Below are 19828 nucleotides of genomic sequence, written 5' to 3'. Positions count from 1 at the left end.
TTACTTGGGAACCATTCTGGAACTCGTTGACACCTATTGCCCGAAGTACATTACTCAATTTGTGATCAATCTGTTTGGTTATGTTTTTATCAAGAAGCAGGCTCAAGAACTCTTTAGATTTCAAGGGGGGGGGATGGAGAAATTAAACATACTTGTTCATTATTCTCTGTACATTGCAGTTTTTGTTTATGGATTGTACTGCTTCTTTGTATGGTTATCTGCATTGTCTTTCAATAAAATTTATTTTAAAAAAAAGTATTTTCATATTTAATAAGAACAGTTTTAGTTTATGCTTAAAAGATGTCCATTATTTTCCAAGCAAGAGTCAGGAATCCCACCAAATACCAAGGACTTTTTTTCTTCAAATCAAGTTGGGTTAGAGGGAAGGACTAAGGGTATGCTACTAGACAAGAGGAATTTTTCAGGGATTGGATCAGGAGGGTGGCTGTTAGACTATCAGGGAAATTTATTTATTCTATTTCATGGGCGAGGGCAAGGGAGACTTTAACATTATCAAGGAACTTTCAGGGGAGATATAATAGAGTTCTATAAAATACTGAGTGGAGTGGAATAGGTAGATGTGAATCGCTTGTTTACTCTTTCCAAAAATATTAGGACTAGGAGACATTGGATGTTTAATGGCACCCCCCTCTCTCCCCTGACCTGTCCATCCTGCCCTCGATAGACCCTAAGTTGTCAGTACTGGGTTAGACCAAAGGTCCATTGAGCCCAGTATCCTGTTTCAAACAGTGGCCAACCCAAGTCACAAGTACCTGGCAAGAAGATCCCAAAAACATAAAACAGATTTCTTGCTGCTTATCCTAGGAATATGCAGTAGATTTTCCTAAGTCCATCTTAGTAATGGCTTATGAACTTTTCTTTTAGGAAATGATCTAAACCTTGTTTAAACCCTGTTAAGCCATCTGCTTTCACCACATTCTCTGGCAACCAATTCCAGAGTTTAATTAAACATTGAGTGAAGAAATATTTCCTCTAGTTTGTTTTTATATCTGCTACTTAGTAGCTTCATTGTTTCACTCAGCCAACCCTTCTATGCTGCCCTGAAACTGGCACAAGGTTTCTTGCATTGTGTACATATCAAAATCTTTTTTCCTGCATGGCTGGAGAACTGGTAATGACCTCATTGTTATACTATTTTAATGCAATGTGTCATTATGCAAGTTAACACCTGCACTAAAGCCCTTTCTGCACTGCTTGGCCGATTACTTTCATGATCAACCCAGAATAACAAACTCCGTGGTTAGCCTCGTGGTAGTTTTCTTCATCGGTCCTTGAATCTTGCTTGTTGATGGAAAACATTGTATTTCAACTATGTAGCATTCACTCTTTATAGACATAAAATACTTCAAATCAGTAGGCTTGCTTTTCACTTGCAAAGTCTCAACCACAGGAAGTGCACTACTTTGATACAGGCCCTCTTTTACTAAGCTGCAGTAGAGGTTTCTACTAGAGAGTTGAACGGGGACAGAAATCAAACCTGTCCCCGCCCATCCCTGGTAGAATCAAGCCCATCTCTAAAAATCTTCAGAAGTAGTTATTTCATTTAATTATGCTACTGAATTAATAAAGGCTCTGGTAGAGACCCATTTACAAATAAGCAAAGATACTTTATTAATTTGGAAATATTGAGAAGAATACATACTTTGTAAATGGGTTACTACCAGTGCCTCTAATGTAAATATAAAAGATAAGGACCCCCAAGCTGTCAGCCAAGCTTAACAGGCAGCAGTAGTGTCCCTGAGTCACAGATGCTGGCATCTCAGTGGCTCATGGATGCTGCCAGCGACTGCTGCACTTAGTGGAGGGGAGTTCTGGCCTTCTCTAGAGGAGGTCCTCTGATGGTGGTGCTTGGGGATCCCCACCAGCCACAGCAAGGGTCAGCAAGTACTTCAACATAACATAACATAACATAACATTGTGCTTGTTAACCACGTAACATAGAAACATAGTATGACGGCAGAAAAGGGCCGTCGGCCCAACAAGTCTGCCCACTCGAAGAACCCTCCCTCTAAGAATTTCCCAGAGCAAACCCACTCCAAGAACCCTTCCTCAACAAGAGCCCTCTTTTTAAGCATTTCCCCGGAACGAACCTACATGTTCAACGCGGTTTATAAAAGATTATTAACAGCAGACATAGTGCATGGAATAGAATAAGTTAGTTAATCAAATAATTGGAAAAAAAGGTAGGTCTTCAACTGTGTTCTGAAATGTCTGAAGGAGTAAGCTGTGATCAGTAATGGTCAAAATTCTTTATCATGAAGAGCTGCTTGAAACGCTAAACTATGGTTAAGAAATTTCTTGCTTGTGCAGCCCTGAACAGAAGGAAAGTTAAACAGGGCATGGGTTTTTTTGCTACGTTTGTATGAATAAGGAAAATCTATTAACCAAATAGAGAGGGGCTGTACCATATAAGGCCTTATAACAGAGGCAACCTAGTTTAAACAATACCCGGGTCTCCATAGGCAACCAGTGCAGCTCACAATAGAACATAAGAATTGCCATCTCCAGATCAGACTTTAGGTCCATCAAGTCTGGCGATCCGCACACGCGGAGGCCCCACCACGTGTACCTCATAAGGAGATGTGAATCTAGTTTACCCTTACCCGTATCACTCTATGCCATTCATAAGGAGATGTACATCTAGCTTACCCTTAAATCCTAGAATGGTGGATTCCGCAATTACCTCTTCTGGGAGAGCATTCCAGGTGTCCACCACTCGTTGCGTGAAACAGAATTTCCTGTTATTTGTCCTGAACTTGTCCCCCTCAGCTTCAGTCCGTGTCCTCTAGTACGTGTCACATTGGACATTGTAAATAACTGTTTTTCCCGCTCTATTTTGTCGATTCCTTTCAGTATTTTGAAAGTCTCGATCAGATCCCCTCGCAGTCTCCTCTTTTCAAGGGAGAAGAACCCCAGTCTCTTAAGTCGTTCCTCGCAATCCAGGTTTTCCATACCTTTCACGAGCTTTGTTGCTCGTCTCTGCACCCTCTCCAGCAGTTTTATATCCTTCTTTAGGATGTGACATGATCATATTTCTTCAAGCTGTAGATTATTCATACTGGTGTATTCTGTATTAGTACAAGTCTCGCTAGTTCTTTCTTGGTGATTGTCAAATAAACAATATTACAATAGTCAAGAAGACTCAGTAATAACGATTGAACCAGTAGTCTAAAAGCAGCAAATTCAAAGTAAGATCTAATTGTTCGTAGCCTCCATAAAGTAAAATAGCTTTTACGTACTACTGCGTCTATCTGAATTTTCATGGTGAGATGCTGATCTACAATAACTACTAAATATTTTGATCGTTGGATGGATTAAATATGGAGTTGAATTTATACTAATGGAAAGCTCATGAAGAATTTTAAAAGGAGACGCCACGAAATAAAATCCTTTTCTTTTGAACACAATACAAAGACATCTGCTATATATATTTCCCACAGTTAACACATTTTAGTCAATAAATTCCGTTTTTTACCTTTGTTGTCTGGAGACTTATTTTTCCATCAAGTTGGCCTCAATTTCTTTTTTCCGCTTTCCCGGTAATTCTTGTTTTTATGTCTTCTGCAAATTTTTCTGTTGCTGTCCATTGGTTCCTCCTACCATGGTCCAGCATTTATCCCTTTCTCATCTTTCACCCCTGCCCACCAGCCCCATGCCCAACATTTCTCCTTCTATCACCCTTCTCCAGTACCATGCCACATATCTCCCTCCATTCCCTTCACCACTATTTCCAGCATTCCTCCCTCTTGCATCCCTTTCAATTTGTCCCACTATTCCCTTTCCACCACATTTCTCCCTTTCTCTTCCCTATCATCTGTACCTCACTCACTCCCAATGACCAAAAATTCTCCTCTTTTCTCCATTCCCTGTGTACACCATCTCTCTTTCCCGCTCACTGACACACTCACGCCCAATTCTCCCTTTCTAATCCCTCCCCATCTCAGCATCTCTTTCACTCCCTTTCCTCCGTCCTCTCTCCCAGGTTTATGCCTTCTGTGTCCAAAAACGCACTCCCTCCCTCCCTTGTCCCACGTTTGGGCCCCTCCCAAGTCCCAGAACAGCAACATCGAAGCAAAACATGTCTTATAAAAGGAAGACCTAAGTTGATCCCCTCGCTCACAGGAAAACATAACTAGTTCAGGCATGATAATTCTGCCTAACCTTTTCCCAGCCTGCTAGCTACCCTCTTCCGCAAAAGATTTCTCCAAGCCATGCAAAGTTTAGCGCAAGCAAAATCAACCCCGTTCCCAGGCGCTATACTCCTACTGCCTCCTCCTCATCCAGGCCAAGCGAGAGTTGCACTTTTTCGCAAGGCAGCGGGCCCTGCACACTGCTGATGCAAAGCCTTCCCTCCGACGTCAGCTCTGCCATCAGGGGAAGACTTCCGGGTCAGCTATGTGTGGTGTGCTGGTGTGGTGTGCCTACTCCTCTATGCACACTGCATAGAGGAGTAGGCAGGAAAAGGGTGTGCGCGCACCAACTAAGCTCCCTTCAACCCCATGGAATCCCCAAGACCACGAGGAGAGTTCCCACAGGATCTCCGTGACCCAAAGGGGTGTCCCTACGGGATCCCCGCGATCCAAGGGAGTGTCCCCACGGGTCCCGCGGGATTCCCGTCATCCCCATTCCCATGCAGCTCTCTAGTTTCTACTGCAGTCCAGGCCACTAAATGCTCCTATGCTGCTCATAGGAATTCTATAAGCATTGAGCAGCGTCGGAGTATTTAGCGCTTCAGGCCTCTGCCATGGCTTATTAAAAAGGGGGGGGGGAAAGATAGTGATAACCTGCTCCACTTGTTATGAAAATTGCCCAATTCACACCTAATGCCTCAGTACAGATAATCACATACTTCTAATATTCATTCTCACCTGCATTACTGATGAAAAGGCTTTCTTTTCTCCCACAGTCTCCAGTGCTTTGTAGGTGGCGCACAAATAAAGAAGTTTTACTTCATCTTTAGAAGAAGAGTTAAATTTGCTAAAAATCCATTTAAAGATCTTTTCAGCTTCATAGCTCAGAGAAGCACAAAGCAGGCCAAGGCAGTATGCTCCCTCCTGTCGCAATTCTTGGAGCAATTTGCTGCTGTATTGATGCAAAAGGTTCAGTTAAACATTTACCCAATCCACACAAATTTTATACGAGCAAGAAATAAAATCATGTCTATATCATCTGACTGCTAGTTTCTTACCTCCCATCCCTGCTTCTCAATGTTTGTTGGAATGCTGCTTGCAGCACCCACTTTATTCATTGTATTTTATATAGGTCTACTCACATTCCCTTCCCATTCTACTGTGTCTTATGGTAATAACACCTACAGTAATTTTTAATGATTCTTCTTCTTCAACTTCACAAATATCACATGGGGCTCCACAAGGATCTATACTTTCACCTTTACTTTTTAATATATTTTTGGCACCTCTATTGACATTCTGTCAATCTATAGGATTTCATGTTTTTGCCTATGCTGATGATATACAGCTATTGTACCCCCTAAACAATAACAACATAAATGAAATTCTGACAATTAATGAAAAACTCGAGCAAATTCATCATTGGCTGGACAAAAACAGATTGGCCCTCAATATCAAAAAAACAAATATTATGCTTTTTCCTTGGAAGGAAAGTTTTTCTTTAGTTGCTCCTATTTTGATTCAAAATATTCCTCTTCAATTAGTTAAAAATACTAAAATTCTAGGAGTAATTTTTGATAATAAACTTAATTATCATGATCACATTAGTAGTATTGTTAAAACTACCTTCTATAGGTTGCAGAAAATTCGATCTATTTCTAAATTCCTCTGTCCCAAAGCACTTAATATTCTTATTCACTCTCTGGTGATGTCTAAAATCAATTATTGCAATTCATTATTTACAGGAATTGCTTTACAAGAAATTAAACGATTACAAATTATTCAAAATGCCTCTATTAAATTAATAACAAAATCTAAAAAATTTGATCATGTGACACCACTCCTTAAAAAGGCTCATTGGCTTCCAGTCATTCATAGAATGACGCATAAATTATGTACAATTATTTTTAAAACATTAGAAAATAAGACTCCAGCATTTTTATTTAGGTTACTAATCCCATATTCAGTTAAAAGAACCTTACGATCTAGTGAACGGAACCTTTTATCAATTCCTTCGTTAAAAATTATTAGTACAAGAAGACAATTTATCTTCTCATGTACAGCTCCCCAGATCTGGAATGCGCTCCCCATGTTTTTACGGGAGAAGGTGTTTGGGAAATTTAAAAGCGAATTAAAAACCTTTCTGTTTAAAGATGCATTTGCAAATTAATTAAATTTTATTATAAATTGTTATTTTAGCGAATTATACTGCTTTTTTTTGTTTTTTCAACTTCCTTTTGTATTTTCCCTGTATGTTCTTTCTTTACTATAAAAATGTATTTCATCCCCTCTTACCTTTTGTTTATATTATAATTAATTAAGTGTATGTAATGTTTTTGTTTCCTTATGGATGTATATTTTATTGTACATCGCTTAGAAATCCGATTAAGCGATTGAACAAGCCAATTAATAAACTTGAAACTTGAAACTTAATAATTTAGGCCTTCTTTTGTATCATTCCCTTGTAATACTCTAAAAAAATGTATATACTTTATAATCACGTTTTTTAATAGTTGTACGTATATCTAATAAATTAAATCATCAACCATCTTTACATTTAAAAAAAAAGAAAATAAGCCATGTGAGGTGTTTGAGGAGCAGTAATATTTTTCTGTTTCATTTCTCTGACCCAGATAGAAAAGCTACTGTATCCTGTTGTACTATTAACACTCTTTGCAGCCATTGGGGGGGGGGGGTCTTCCTAGACAAGCCCTGGAAAATATCTGCAGCAAAATAAAATGACTTGATAGAAAATGTGCTTGGGCAGGAGGCAGAGGTATGAAAATGGCCTATACACTTCTCCATTCGTATTCGCGGTTTCGATTATTCACTGTTTTTAGCTTGCTGGCTCCTCCCCCCAAATTACATCAGCTTGCATAGAGAAATCACTGATTCCAAGCATTTACAAAGAAAATCGCTGATTCCCGGCACTTTCTTCACCGTGTTTTGTCTCTCCTTCAGAAACAGACCAGGTATCCCACCATGTTATTCACGGTTTCACTATATTCACGATGGTTGCAGTTCTGTTAATCCCCTATCACAGTGAATACGGAGGGAGAAGTATACTGAGCTGACCAAAAAAAAAAAGGCATGGCAAAATCTACCTAGGAATTCTACTGGGACAAGACTACACAAAAGAGTGTGAAGACCTATATGCCACAAAAAAAAAAAAAAAAGTTGAGAAAATCATGATGGAAAGTTATGTGCAAAAAAAAAAAAGGAGGACAACCATTCTGGCTCCATGGAAAAGAAAAGACTGAGGAGGTCCCATATAGCAGCAGGCACCCTAATAGGCATATATGCATGGTACAACATTCTAAAAAGCTCAAAAAATGTTTCCTGCATGGGTTCCATCAGATGGAGTCACCATACATAAGGATTCATCTATTCGGCTTGTCCTTGGAGAAATACAGTTAACTATAATTTTAATTTTTTTAAGCTTACCTTTCATTAAGCACATCATGTATGGCAGTCAGAATATTATCTAGCTGTTTAACCAGAGCCTGCAATTAGGGGGGAAAAAAGGTACTTTCAATAATGGATTTTAAGGTTTAAAATGGGAGGCTGTAATTCAAAACGGACACTCCCCACCATCTGCTTTTCCTAAACAGACCATTAAATCAATACATTTGTTGTTTTGTTTTCTCATTCTTGATTATTCTTGCTTTCTTTTTTTTTTTTTTTTTTTTTGAAATAATGTTTATTAGAAGCAGTTGCAACACAGAAGACACAGATACCCAGCAGTACAATATCACCAGGTCCAAATAGAGAAAATACAAATTCCAACAATACACGGTCTGGTAAACTCAGAATAAGAAAATAAGAACGGCCAAGCTCTGAGCCAGTCAGTCACAATCTGCAAATTTTTAAATTATAACTGTGGAAGCTTTAATTATCGATTTTGGTAGAATTTTAACTCGAATTAACTAAAGTGACAAGACAGTCACTAAGCGTAAGGGAAAAATATAGTCGTGTTCATTTCTGGTTACAATGAAGAACAATATTTTGGCATTTACTGGTTTAAAAGCTCATAACAATCCATTTGAAGTGCTCAAAAGTAAAAATGCAAGACATCTGCACTACTAACCAGTTTGTTTTCCGACTGCTGAATAAATTCTTTCAGCTGCTTTACTGTAGCCAGTCTTCGGTCTCTGTCGTCTTCCCGGGCAATCCTCCGAAGAAGATTTGACAGTCGAGACTCATCAGAATAAGACAATGATCGCTCTGAAAAACAATCAGTGTGCAGGACTGAAAATATAAAACAATTTATTCCCCCAAAACAGGCAAACTGCTCACAGATAGTATAGATAATTCACTTTTGTTGAAAATCAAATTTGACGTTCAACAAAAACTCTTGGAAAATTTAGTCTGTCAATCCACCAATAGTTCATAGAGGGTGACAAATACCTCAAAAGGGATCAATAATCATTTCAGAAACATCATTTAAATTCTCCCCTCCCCCCAAAAAAATAAATCCGCTATAATAAAACCCTTAGCACGCATGCGCACTTCAAACTCTGCCTCCGTATGTGCAGTAGAACCACCCAGCAGGGAAGCGGGGCCGCAGTGGAGAGAAGACACAGCAAGTAACTGCCGAGCAGGGAAGTGTCTACTGAGGTGGCCCGAGGGTGTAAAAGTACCAGCATTATATGCCGGGAAGGGGAGCGACAGAAAGGGCCGGAAGCAAAATCTCTCTCCCTCGACGGAGGGGACAGGAAAGGGAAAGACGGTGAAAGGAGGAGGACGAGGAGGAGCTGCGAGAGCTCCGCAGAGGCAGGAGGTGCTGGATTTGGGGGGAGGGAGTGGGAGAAGGGAGAGATGTTAGAGTCAAGTGAGGAAAAGGGGAGAGAGACTCAGAGATGGTGTAAGGGAGGGAGGGAGAGATGTCAGATTTGGGAGATGGATGAGAAGGACAGAGGGGCTACAAGAAGGACAGGGAGAGATGGTAGGGGATAAGGAGAGATAGACTTCAGGGAGGATGAAGGGGGCAGGAGAGAGAGAGGGCCTTGGGGAAGGACGGAGGGCACAGGAAAGGGAAAGATGGCAAAGGGGTGAAACAGGCTCAGAGAGAGATGGTAGAGGGTATGAAAGGGGGAAAGGGAGAGATGGAAATGGTAGGACCGCTGCTGTTTTGGGGCACTGAGAGAGGAGGGGTTTGTACGTCAGGTCTGTAATTGCTACGCTGAGATGGTACTTTTTTTCATCTTTTACGATGGGTCTGATACACTTCCCCCTCCCCATTCGTGGTTTCGGCAATTGCGATTTCACATAATCGCGATTTTTTGGGGAGGAGAAAAAAGAAAAAAAAAAAACACAGTTTAGCCTTCCCCCCAGCGTCCCGGCCTTACCTGGTGGTCTAGCGGGATTTCAGGGCAGGAGCGATCTTCCTACACTCCTGTCCCGTGTAGATCGCCAATAGGAAATGGCTGTGGGGAGTTCCCGTTGTAGTCTCGAGAGACTACGGGAATTCACGGCAGCTATTTCCTATTGGCGATCTGCATGGGGCAGGAGCGTAGGAAGATCGCTCCTGCCCCGAAAGCCCGCTAGACCATCAGGTAAGGCCGGGATGCCAGGGGGAAGGCAGGAGGGAGGCAGGGGTGGGTCAGAGCTGGACCAGAAGATATTTGCGGTATTTCACCATTCACGGTCCGGCTCTGCCCCTATCCCCCGCGAATCCAGAGGAGGAAGTGTAATGATGTGCCCTTAATTTCCTTTGTTTAGCGAGTCTATTAAGCTAGATTAGCCAGAAGTAGAGATCTGCCAGGAACTTATCTGAGGCTTGATGAATACCTGGAAATTTTCCACAGGGTCCAAGGATGAGCAAAGTGATACAAATAAGAATAATCCTAAACTATAGCTACACAATGCTACCCTGCCAAATGGATCAAGACACCATTGTTGATGACAGGAAGATCCTTGGCTCAGTATGTGGTGGCAGCAGTCAAAAACAAACAACATAAGGAGAAGAATAAAACTATTACTCCATGGCGCAATTCTGGTCACTGCATCTCAAGAAAATGAGGTGGCTATAAAATCATAAGTAGAGTGGAATGTGAAAAAAAGACAAGCTAGTAGTTTATACTTTCTGAAAGTTCAAAGTCTAGGTGGCAAGCTGGAAAGTTACTAAGTAGCACACTTAAAATAAACCCAAGTGTTTTTTCTACCAAATGCACAATTAAGCTCTGAAATTCACTACCAGAGGATGTGGTAAAAGCAGTTAATTTGGTTTAAAAAAAAGGTTTGAACAAAAGTAAATATGTGGTGGTACTTTTTGAGATCCTGCCAAATACCCGTGACCTGGATTGGCCACTGCTGGAAACAGAATACCATGCTCAAAGGACTTTGATCTAATACAATATGACTGTTCTTACTACAATCTTTTGTGAACTTGTCCCAAGCCTCTGATGAGGTATGCAGAATTCACATGTTCATAAATTAATTTTACTGCTGCCACAGTACTCCAAACAGGTTACTACAGGTCCCAGCCAAGGGCCTTCCCTTAACTTAGCATGCTGCGGAAGCAGAGTTAACTGTCCTGCCTAGTGCCAGTAATAAACTAAAATCTGACTCAACTTGAAAAGGAGATTAGAGCCACCAGGAAGGTCAATGATACTTCAGTTTTGTGTTTCCCTGACAACATAGCCATGGGCTATGTGCAAATTTGCGCAAAAATCCAAACTTCTTTACCCTGGGATTTCCTCATGTCTTTCGCTGCTAATGCACGATTTCCATGCTGAACACTGGTGTAATCAGGGGTCACATTGTTAACCCTCAGCTCTTGCCCCAACGACTTCCTACCATAAGCATTTTCACCAGATCCTCCATTGGCACTGTACCCATCTGTAGGAAATGAAACATACATAAAGCCATTGTGTTACATCATAGATAAAACCTGAAAGTAAAGTCACGCATTACATAAAAAGTAGTACATTTTATCGGCTATTAACTCTTATCAAGTCATCATGGCTTTCCACTACATCCAATTTTTTGTATTTTACCATTTTCATTTTGATGGTAATCTAGTTTGAAGTGCTATTAAACCATTTTGGAGAACTTGACACTATTTAAAAAGACAGAAATAATAGTTTCACTTTGGAAACAAGTTTTCAATGTTGTTTACTACTAAATGTACCTGAATGTAACAGCTAAATGAATAAACTATATTATTAAACCAATGGAAAAAAAAAAATCCTCACATTTCAACTTACAGTGAAGTGGTAACTTTCTACTGACATTCAAAATAAATCATGGTGCTTAGTATGCTATGTTCATGCACAGCATGCTTTGTGCATTCATCCGACACACATTTCACACAGAGCAAAAAAGCATTAACCTTCAAATGCCTGACATACCGTATAGCACAGTTACTTGCCGTAACAGGTGTTATCCAGGGAAAGCAGGCAGATATTCTCAACATGTGGGTGATATCACCAAAGGAGCCCCCTAGCAGACGTTTTCGCAAGCAGACTTGCTTGAAGACCTTCATGCTTGCGATTGGCCCGCGCATGCACGCGTGTCCCTCCCGCCCGACCTAGGGCATGCATCTCCTCAGTGTGGCCTCAGTTCAGATAGCTAGCAAAGAAGCCAACCACGGGGAGGTGGGTGGGTTGCGAGAATATCTGCCTGCTGTCCCTGGATAACACATGTTACGGTAAGTAACTGTGCTTTATCCCAGGACAAGCAGGCAGCATATTCTCAACATGTGGGAGACCTCCAAGCTAACCAGAATGGGATGGAGGGAGTGTTGGCAACTTAGGAGAACAGATTTTGCAAAACGGACTGGCCAAAATGGCCATCACGCCTGGAGAAAGTATCCAGATAGTAGTGCGAGGTAAACGTATGAACCGAGGACCAAGTGGCAGCCTTACAGATTTCCTTGAGCGGAGGAAAGCAACAGACGCTGCCATCGCTCTGACCTTGTGGCCTGTGACTTGATCCGGCAGGGAGAGACCAGCCTGAGCGTAACAGAAAGAGATACAAGCGGCCAACCAGTTAGAAATGGTCCACTTAGAAACAGAGTGACCCAAGCGATTAAGATTGAAAGAGAGGAACAGCTGGGGAGCAGAATGATGAGGAGCGGTGCGCTTCAAGTAGAAGGCCAGCGCACGCTTACAATCAAGAGAATGCAGAGCCACTTCTCCAGGGTGAGAATGGGGCTTCGGAAAAAACACAGGAAGAACAATGGATTGGTTGATGTGAAACTCAGAAACAACCTTAGGCAAGAACTTAGGATGGGTACGGAGAACCACCTTATCATGATGGAAGACAGTGAAAGGCGGGTCCACTACCAAGGCTTGAAGCTCACTGACCCGACGGGCAGAAGTGAGAGCAATAAGAAACACAACCTTCCAAGTCATATACTTCAAGTGAGCTCGCACTAACGGCTAGAACGGGGGTTTCATCAAGCGAGCAAGGATCACGTTAAAATCTCAAACCACAGGAGGAGGTTTAAGGGGCGGATGAACGTGGAAAAGGCCTTTCATGAAGCGGGAAACCACAGGATGAACAGAGATAGGCTTCCCGTCAATTTTCTGTAGTCATTCATGCGGAACCTTGTCAAACGCCTTCTGAAAATCCAGATATCCAATGCTGACCGGGTTGCCCTTGTCTATCTGCTTGTTTACTCCCTCGAAGAAGTGCAGCAAGTCTGTCAAACAAGATCTGCCTTTGCTGAAACCGTGCTGGCTGGTCCTCATCAGACCGTGTCCATCAAGGTGATCAATGATGTGGTCCTTTATCAGCGCCTCTACCATCTTTCCCGGTACCGATGTCAAACTCTCATAATTTTTAGTGTGTTAACACTTTTTTTTTTTTAATCAGAAGAGAGTTAGCCACAAGGCACCTCCCCTCAAGAAGTCTCATCCTTGGACCCTCTTGTGGAAAACTTCTAGGTATTCATCACTCTACAGACATTTTTACAGAAGGTCAAGCATAGAAAAAAAAAAAAAAAAACCAAACTCCACCACACGTAAGATAGTAAGCAGGCAAAAACAAATCTGACAGGGCAGACCATATAGACATATGACTTTCTACTAGAAAGAAGATTAATTGAAGTTATGAATCTAATCTTTCCTTCTAATGTAAAAGGCATGAGTCTTGAACCAGTGGGATGTACCAAAGAAGTCCCTCTAGCCTAGGGCGGGGCAGATGCTGCTAACACAGAAGAACAAAAGGCAGTATCCATACAGGCTGCCACATCCACCCTGTACAACTTCAAGAAGGTATGCAGAGTGGACAAAGTGGCCGCCCTACAAATCTCCTCAGGTGGCACTACCTGGGACTCTGCACTCTGGATGATTATGCCCTTAATGTAATCAATCGCTGCTTACCATACCCAATGTACACTGAAGCAATTGGCCTTATGGATCCATTGTGCAATGGAAGCCTTAGAGGCCAGCTTCCCCAGACAGCTAGCATTCGTTAACACAAAGATGATCTGATATTTGAAAATCATTCATCATTTTGAGGTAACAGAGAAGAGCCCTTCGAACATCCAGCAACACCAAGAAGTCCTCCTTCTTCTACGACCCCATGGGATGGAATATTAGGAGCTGAACTTCCCAATTCACATGGAAAGCAAAAAAGAGGGAACTGGGCGCAGGGAGACCCTAGCCAACATGAACTTAAGGAAGGTCTCTGCACAACAGAGCCTGAAGCTCCAAAACCCTCATCACCGAGGCAATAGTCCACCAGAAACACCATCTTGATAGTAAGATCCATCAATGATGCCTTTTGCAAAGGCTCATATGGAGCCTTACTCGGAGAATGCAGGACAATATTGAGATTTCAAGATGAAAAAGTCTGCCACACTGGTGGACAACTTCAGGATGGGAAGCCAGAGAGACTTCCTCCATTCTGGGGCAAAGGTTGTATTAATGAATCCACACCAGCGCTTTCAGGCTTGGATCTTTGGCTGAAGAAGCAACAAGCTTTCTTGTTGGATGCTGATGCCACCAGATTAAATATCAGGAACCCCCACTGGCTCACAATGCTGTCAAAGACCTTCCAGGAGAAACACCACTCCCCTGGATCCAGCATCTGCCTGCTGAGAAAGTCGGCCTGCACCTTTTCCACATGCACTACAGACAGTGCTTGCAGGTGGATTTTGGCCCAACGAAACAATACCAATGAACAAATACACATGTTGCACCAGGCTTTGTGGGTATATAAGGTGGAATGTCAGCAAGTTGCCAATATAGCAACTGTGGCTGTAATGCAGGCGGGGGGGGGGGGGGGGGGGTTATCAGATATTGAAAAAAGCATGATTATTGGCTACTGGGCCAAGGGCAGCAGCATTTTGGGAACCTTTTTGAAACCTCAATATAGTAACTGTTGGGCAGCATGAGCCATCAATGCAAGAGGTGAACATCAGCTACTCAGGTTGGTGCGGGCCAATTGGCACACTACTGTGGAGCAACTCTCCATCCAAATGAACCAGGGGGCTTCAAGATAACGTAACATAAAATTTTATTTGTGTACCGCTTCCTGTGTAGAGGATGACAAGTTGACCCGTTCCCCTGGTAAACTTGAGTTATTCACCACAGGAGTGGTAAAAAGCTTTGCTTTCGCAGGGGTTAAAAAAATCTGCTTAGTGCTCCCCTAGTCTTCTTTCCTCCCTCCCTCCTGTCGGCACATACCTTCTGGAGCCAGTCAATCACACACAAACCTGCTCCTGGCCTCCTCTCTGCCGGGTCCTGCCCTTATGATGCAATTTCCTGTTTTTCCTATCAAAGCAATAACTGAATGATTTCCATGCAGAACTATGACACTTTCAGAGCTTAATTGACAGATTAGATCTAAAATTGCCCTCAAGTCGTCCTTGGGAATGATAAAGTATCTACCCAAGCCCAAGTCTTCTGCTAGAACGAGTTTACAGCTTGTAAATCTAAGAGCCATCTTACCGTCACCCAGGCCCTTAGTGCTTTTTCTGGACGTCTGGCAGGGGAGTCTGCAAATAATCCAGCAGAGGATGAGAGAATTCCATAAATCAAACAGAGCAGATCAGTGTAGAAGAAGAAACTTTGGGGGAGAGGCACTAAGCAATGTCAGAAAAGGCAGAGATCGTATACTTAGATTTCCAAAAAGCCTTTGACAAGGTACCCCGTGAACACCTACTTCGGAAACTGAAGAACCATGGGGTGGAAGGAGATGTACATAGATGGATCAGAAATTGGTTGGCGGGTAGGAATGAAAGCCCACTATGCGGACTTGAGGAGGGTCATGATTGGTGTTCCGCAGTGGTCAGTGCTCAGACCGCTGCTATTCAATATATTTATAAATTATCTAGAAACAGGGACGAAGTGCGAAATAATAAAATTTGCAGGCACCAAACTATTTAGTGGTGCGCGGACTAAAGAGGACTGCGAAGAATTACAAAGGGACCTGAACAAACTAGGGGAGTAGGCGATGAGATGGCAGATGAAATTCAATGTAGAGAAATGTAAAGTATTGCATGTAGGAAGCAGAAACCCAGGGTACAGCTATACGATGGGAGGGATGTTATTGAGTGAGAGTACCCAAGAAAGGGACTTGGGGGTAATGGTGGACAAGACAATGAAGCTGATGGCACAGTGCGCAGCGGCCGCTAAGAGAGCAAATAGAATGCTAGGTATAATCAAGAGGGGTATTACAACCAGAACAAAAGAAGTTATCCTGCTGTTGTATCGAGCGATGGTGCGTCCGCATCTGGAGTACTGCGTCCAATATTGGTCGCCGTACCTTAAAAAGGGTATGGCGATACTCGAGAGGGTTCAGAGGAGAGCAACACGTTTGATAAAAGGTATGGAAAACCTTTCATACACTGAGAGATTGGAGATAGAGAATGACACGGTGACAAAATTCATCACCGTTCCCGTCCCCGCGGGTAATAATCCCATGTCATTTTTTAGTGTCTATTTCAGCCTCAGTCCTTCTACACCAGCATTCTTCAAAGCTAAGCTTGAGGGTCAGTGGTTGTGGCCATTCATACTCTGATTCTTCCCTCTCTCCTTAAAGAATGACATGAAGATGGTTTACCGCAGTTATCCACGGGGACGGGAACGGTGATGAATTTTGTCACCGTGTCATTCTCTAATTGGAGAAACTGGGGCTCTTTTCCCTGTAGAAGAGAAGACTTAGAGGAGATATGATAGAGACCTACAAGAACATGAAGGGCATAGAGAAAGTGGGAGAGGGACAGATTCTTCAAACTTTCGAAAACTACGAGACGGCATTCAGAAAAGTTGAAAGGGGACAGATTCAAAACAAATGCTAAGAAATTTTTCTTCACCCAACAGGTGGTGGACACCTGGAATGCGCTTCCAGAGGGCGTGATAGGACAGAGTACGGTATTGGGGTTCAAGAAGGGATTGGACAATTTTCTGAAGGAAAAGGGGATAGAGGGGTATAGTTAGAGGATTACTACACAGGTCTTGGACCTGTTGGGCCACCGCGTGAGCGGACTGCTGGGCACGATGGACCTCTGGTCTGACCCAGCAGAGGCACTGCTTATGTTCTTAGATGAAAAATGTAGATGATGCCTTCCACACAAACTCACAAGTAGAGATTAATAACCCACTGGTTCAAGACTCATGTGCCTTTTGGACTAGAACTGCAATTAAATGTTATTTGTTCCCCTCCCCGCCCCTTGCAGCTCCTTGTGACTAGCCAATGAAGGGTTAAGTAAATTACACATAGAATCACAAGAGGCTGTAGTGGGATGGAGGAAGAGAATATACCTTTAAATGTAATTATAAATTTAATCAACATGCAACCCTAAAAAAAGAAATTGGTAATGAAAAGAAATACAAAATACAAATTGGAAAAAAAAAAAAAAATTACAAAATAACTATAAACAGCCTTACAATTTTCAGAATCTACTTCAGAAGGCAGTCCCAATATATATACTCACAAACCGAGGTTTGACTGTATATATGTATGTATATAGAGCAAAAAATAAGGGGCTATAATATTTTCAAGAATCCAGCCAACTCTGATTTTTAAGCATGTTTAGTAGTTATCAATTTTCAGAATCTACTTCAGAAGGCAGTCCCAATATGTATATACTTGCCTTCTGAAGTAGATTCTGAATCTCTATATCTCTATCTATCTATCTATCTATCTATCTATATCTCTATATCTCTATATCTCTATCTATCTATCTATATCTCTATCTATCTATCTATCTATCTATATATATATATATATGTATATATATATATATATATATATATATATATATATATAGTGGAACCTTGGTTTACGAGCATAATTCGTTCCAGAAGCATGCTTGTAAACCAAGTTACTCGTATATCAAAGTGAGTTTCCCCATAGGAATGAATGGAAACTCGCTTTGATTCGTTCTACCTCCTCCTCCCTTCCCTTCCCCCCCCCCCCGATGCTACCGGTACTGCTCCATCACCCCCTCCCCCCCACCCCGCTCTAACCGGCATCGCACCTCCCGAACCGGCATCGCAACCCCCCCCCCCCCCCCGCGCGAACCGCATCGCACCCCCGCCCTCCCAAACATGCTCCTTACCCCATCTGTTGCTCATGCGAGTGAAAGAAAGCTCCCGCCTCTTGCCTGTTCTGGGCCTTGGGCATCTGCGCATGCTCAAGGCCTTCTGGCTCTCGTTCTCTCGGAGCGAACGAGATCTTGGAGAGAATGAGAGCCAGAAGGCCTTGAGCATGCGCAGATGCTCAAGGCCCAACCCAGCCCAGCCCAGGCAAGAGGCGGGAGCTTTCTTTCACTCGCATGAGCAGCAGATGGGGTAAGGAGCATGTTTGGGAGGGAGGGCAGGCGGATGCCGCTTTCAGCACGGGGATGCGATGCGGTTCTCGCAGGGGGGGGGTTGCGATGCCGGTTAGAGCGGGGGGAGGTGCTCGTGTATCGGAATATGCTCTGTTTGCGAGACAAAAGTTTGCTAAATGTTTTGCTCGTCTTGCAAAACACTCGCAAACCAGGTTACTTGCAAACCAAGGTTCCACTGTTTATACATATATACAGTCAAACCTTGGTTTGCGAGTATATATATATTGGAACTGCCTTCTGAAGTAGATTCTGAAAATTGATATATATATATATATATATATATATACACACACACACACACACACATATACATACATATACAGTCAAACCTTGGTTTGCGAGTAACGCGGTTTGCGAGTGTTTTACTAAACGAGCAAAACACTCCTGGAACTGGCTTCACCACCCCCAGCCCAAACCCTTACCTCGAGCGGACAGGACACCGGCACGCAGCACCAATCCACAGGACGTGCCAGTGCCGAGAGAGCCTGCCGCTGATCTCTGCTGGGATGCTGCGGGACCTTGAGCATCTGCGCATGCTCGAGGCCTTCTGACTCCCACTCTATCTGAGATTATCATGAGATTAAAATCTCAGAAACAGTGGGAGCCAGAAGGCCTTGAGCATGCGCAGATGCTCACGGTCCCGCAGCAGCCCAGCAGAGATCAGCGGCAAGCTCTTTCGGCACCGGCACGTCCTGTGGGTTGGTGCTGCGTGCCGGTGTCCTGTCCACTCGAGGTAAGGGTTTGGGCCATGGAGGGGTGGGGGGTGAAGCTGGTTCCTGGGGAGGGGTGGAAGCTCACCAGTGGCCTTGGGGGGGGTCTTTTTGGGACGTGGAACAAATCATCTGAGTTTCCCTTACTTTGTATGGGGAAACTCGCTCTGATATATGCTTCTGGAACGAATTATGCTCGCAAACCAAAGTTCCACTGTATTAGGAAAAAAGCTGTACAATTTTACTGCAATTAGTAAACAAAATGCCAAAATTAAAACACTGAGGCTAGAAAAACAACAATGAATTTCAGAGAAAGCTAAAAAGTATCATTATGTTTCAAAACCTAGAAAGGTAGGCTTACATCTGAAGCGTGCTGGTTTCCTTCTAGCTTCATCATCTGTGGTAAACTCTGTAGTACTACTATATGCAACTCTAGGGTATATTTTTATCACTACCTTTCCAAATACAAACATAAAGCCTTGTACCTTCTTCTTCATTCTGTACGTTAACGTGGACTCTGATATCATCATGCCTTTGTCGAGAAAAAACTGTTGAATTTGAATGGTGTAATCCATAAGAGGCAGAACTGCCCCGTTCTCTGGATGCAGAATATTTTAAATTGTCTTGGTCGGCTGATGCACTGTCAGTTCTATAAAATTCATAAAAAGATATACGCATCTAAAAAGAATTTCCAGTTACAGTAAAGCTAACAAGTTGATTTTATTATTTTTTTTAAAAATAAAATCTATTAAGAATCCAAATAACTACAAAAAATTAAGATTGTCCATCTATTTCCTATTGTTTATAGCATAATTATTGCATTTACAGTTTTGAGAGCCCCACCAGTTTAATTATGTCTCCCACAATAAATTTAAGTATGCTTGGCACTGCTATGATGAACCCCCACCAAAAAAACATAAGAACATAGCAAACTGTTCATGAATACTACTTGGAAATAAGATTTTAAGGACAGGGATTTAATCATTGAGGTACTGTTCATTTTAACACCATGTAGAATAAGACTTGGGCTTTAAATGATGAGGCCTAGAAATATCAATAGAATATATAGAGCAAAAAAATAAGGGGCTATAATATTTTCAAGAATCCAGCCAACTCTGATTTTTAAGAATGTTTAGTAGAAACACAGAAGATGACGGCAGATAAGAGCCATAGCCCAT

General features: G+C 42.4%; 1 protein-coding gene across 2 annotated transcripts in view; it reads right to left on the bottom strand.

Annotated features, from left to right (window-relative positions):
- The window catches only part of SMG1 (SMG1 nonsense mediated mRNA decay associated PI3K related kinase), a 257696-nt gene that overhangs the window by 218182 nt on the left and 19686 nt on the right, over positions 1-19828 (bottom strand). The window contains exons 2-6 of one of the 2 annotated variants that reach the window (XM_033962915.1): positions 19136-19299; positions 10839-10991; positions 8239-8375; positions 7596-7654; positions 4890-5103 (exon numbers count right to left, since the gene is read on the bottom strand). In XM_033962915.1, coding sequence (XP_033818806.1) covers positions 4890-5103; positions 7596-7654; positions 8239-8375; positions 10839-10991; positions 19136-19299 — 727 coding nt within the window. The remainder of the gene's footprint in view (positions 1-4889; positions 5104-7595; positions 7655-8238; positions 8376-10838; positions 10992-19135; positions 19300-19828) is intronic. The other variant, XM_033962916.1, reaches the window with a different exon arrangement.

The sequence above is a fragment of the Geotrypetes seraphini genome, chromosome 11 (assembly GCF_902459505.1).
Source record: "Geotrypetes seraphini chromosome 11, aGeoSer1.1, whole genome shotgun sequence".
In the NCBI taxonomy this organism is placed as follows: Eukaryota; Metazoa; Chordata; class Amphibia; order Gymnophiona; family Dermophiidae; genus Geotrypetes; species Geotrypetes seraphini.
This window is presented reverse-complemented; position numbering and strand designations above follow the sequence as displayed.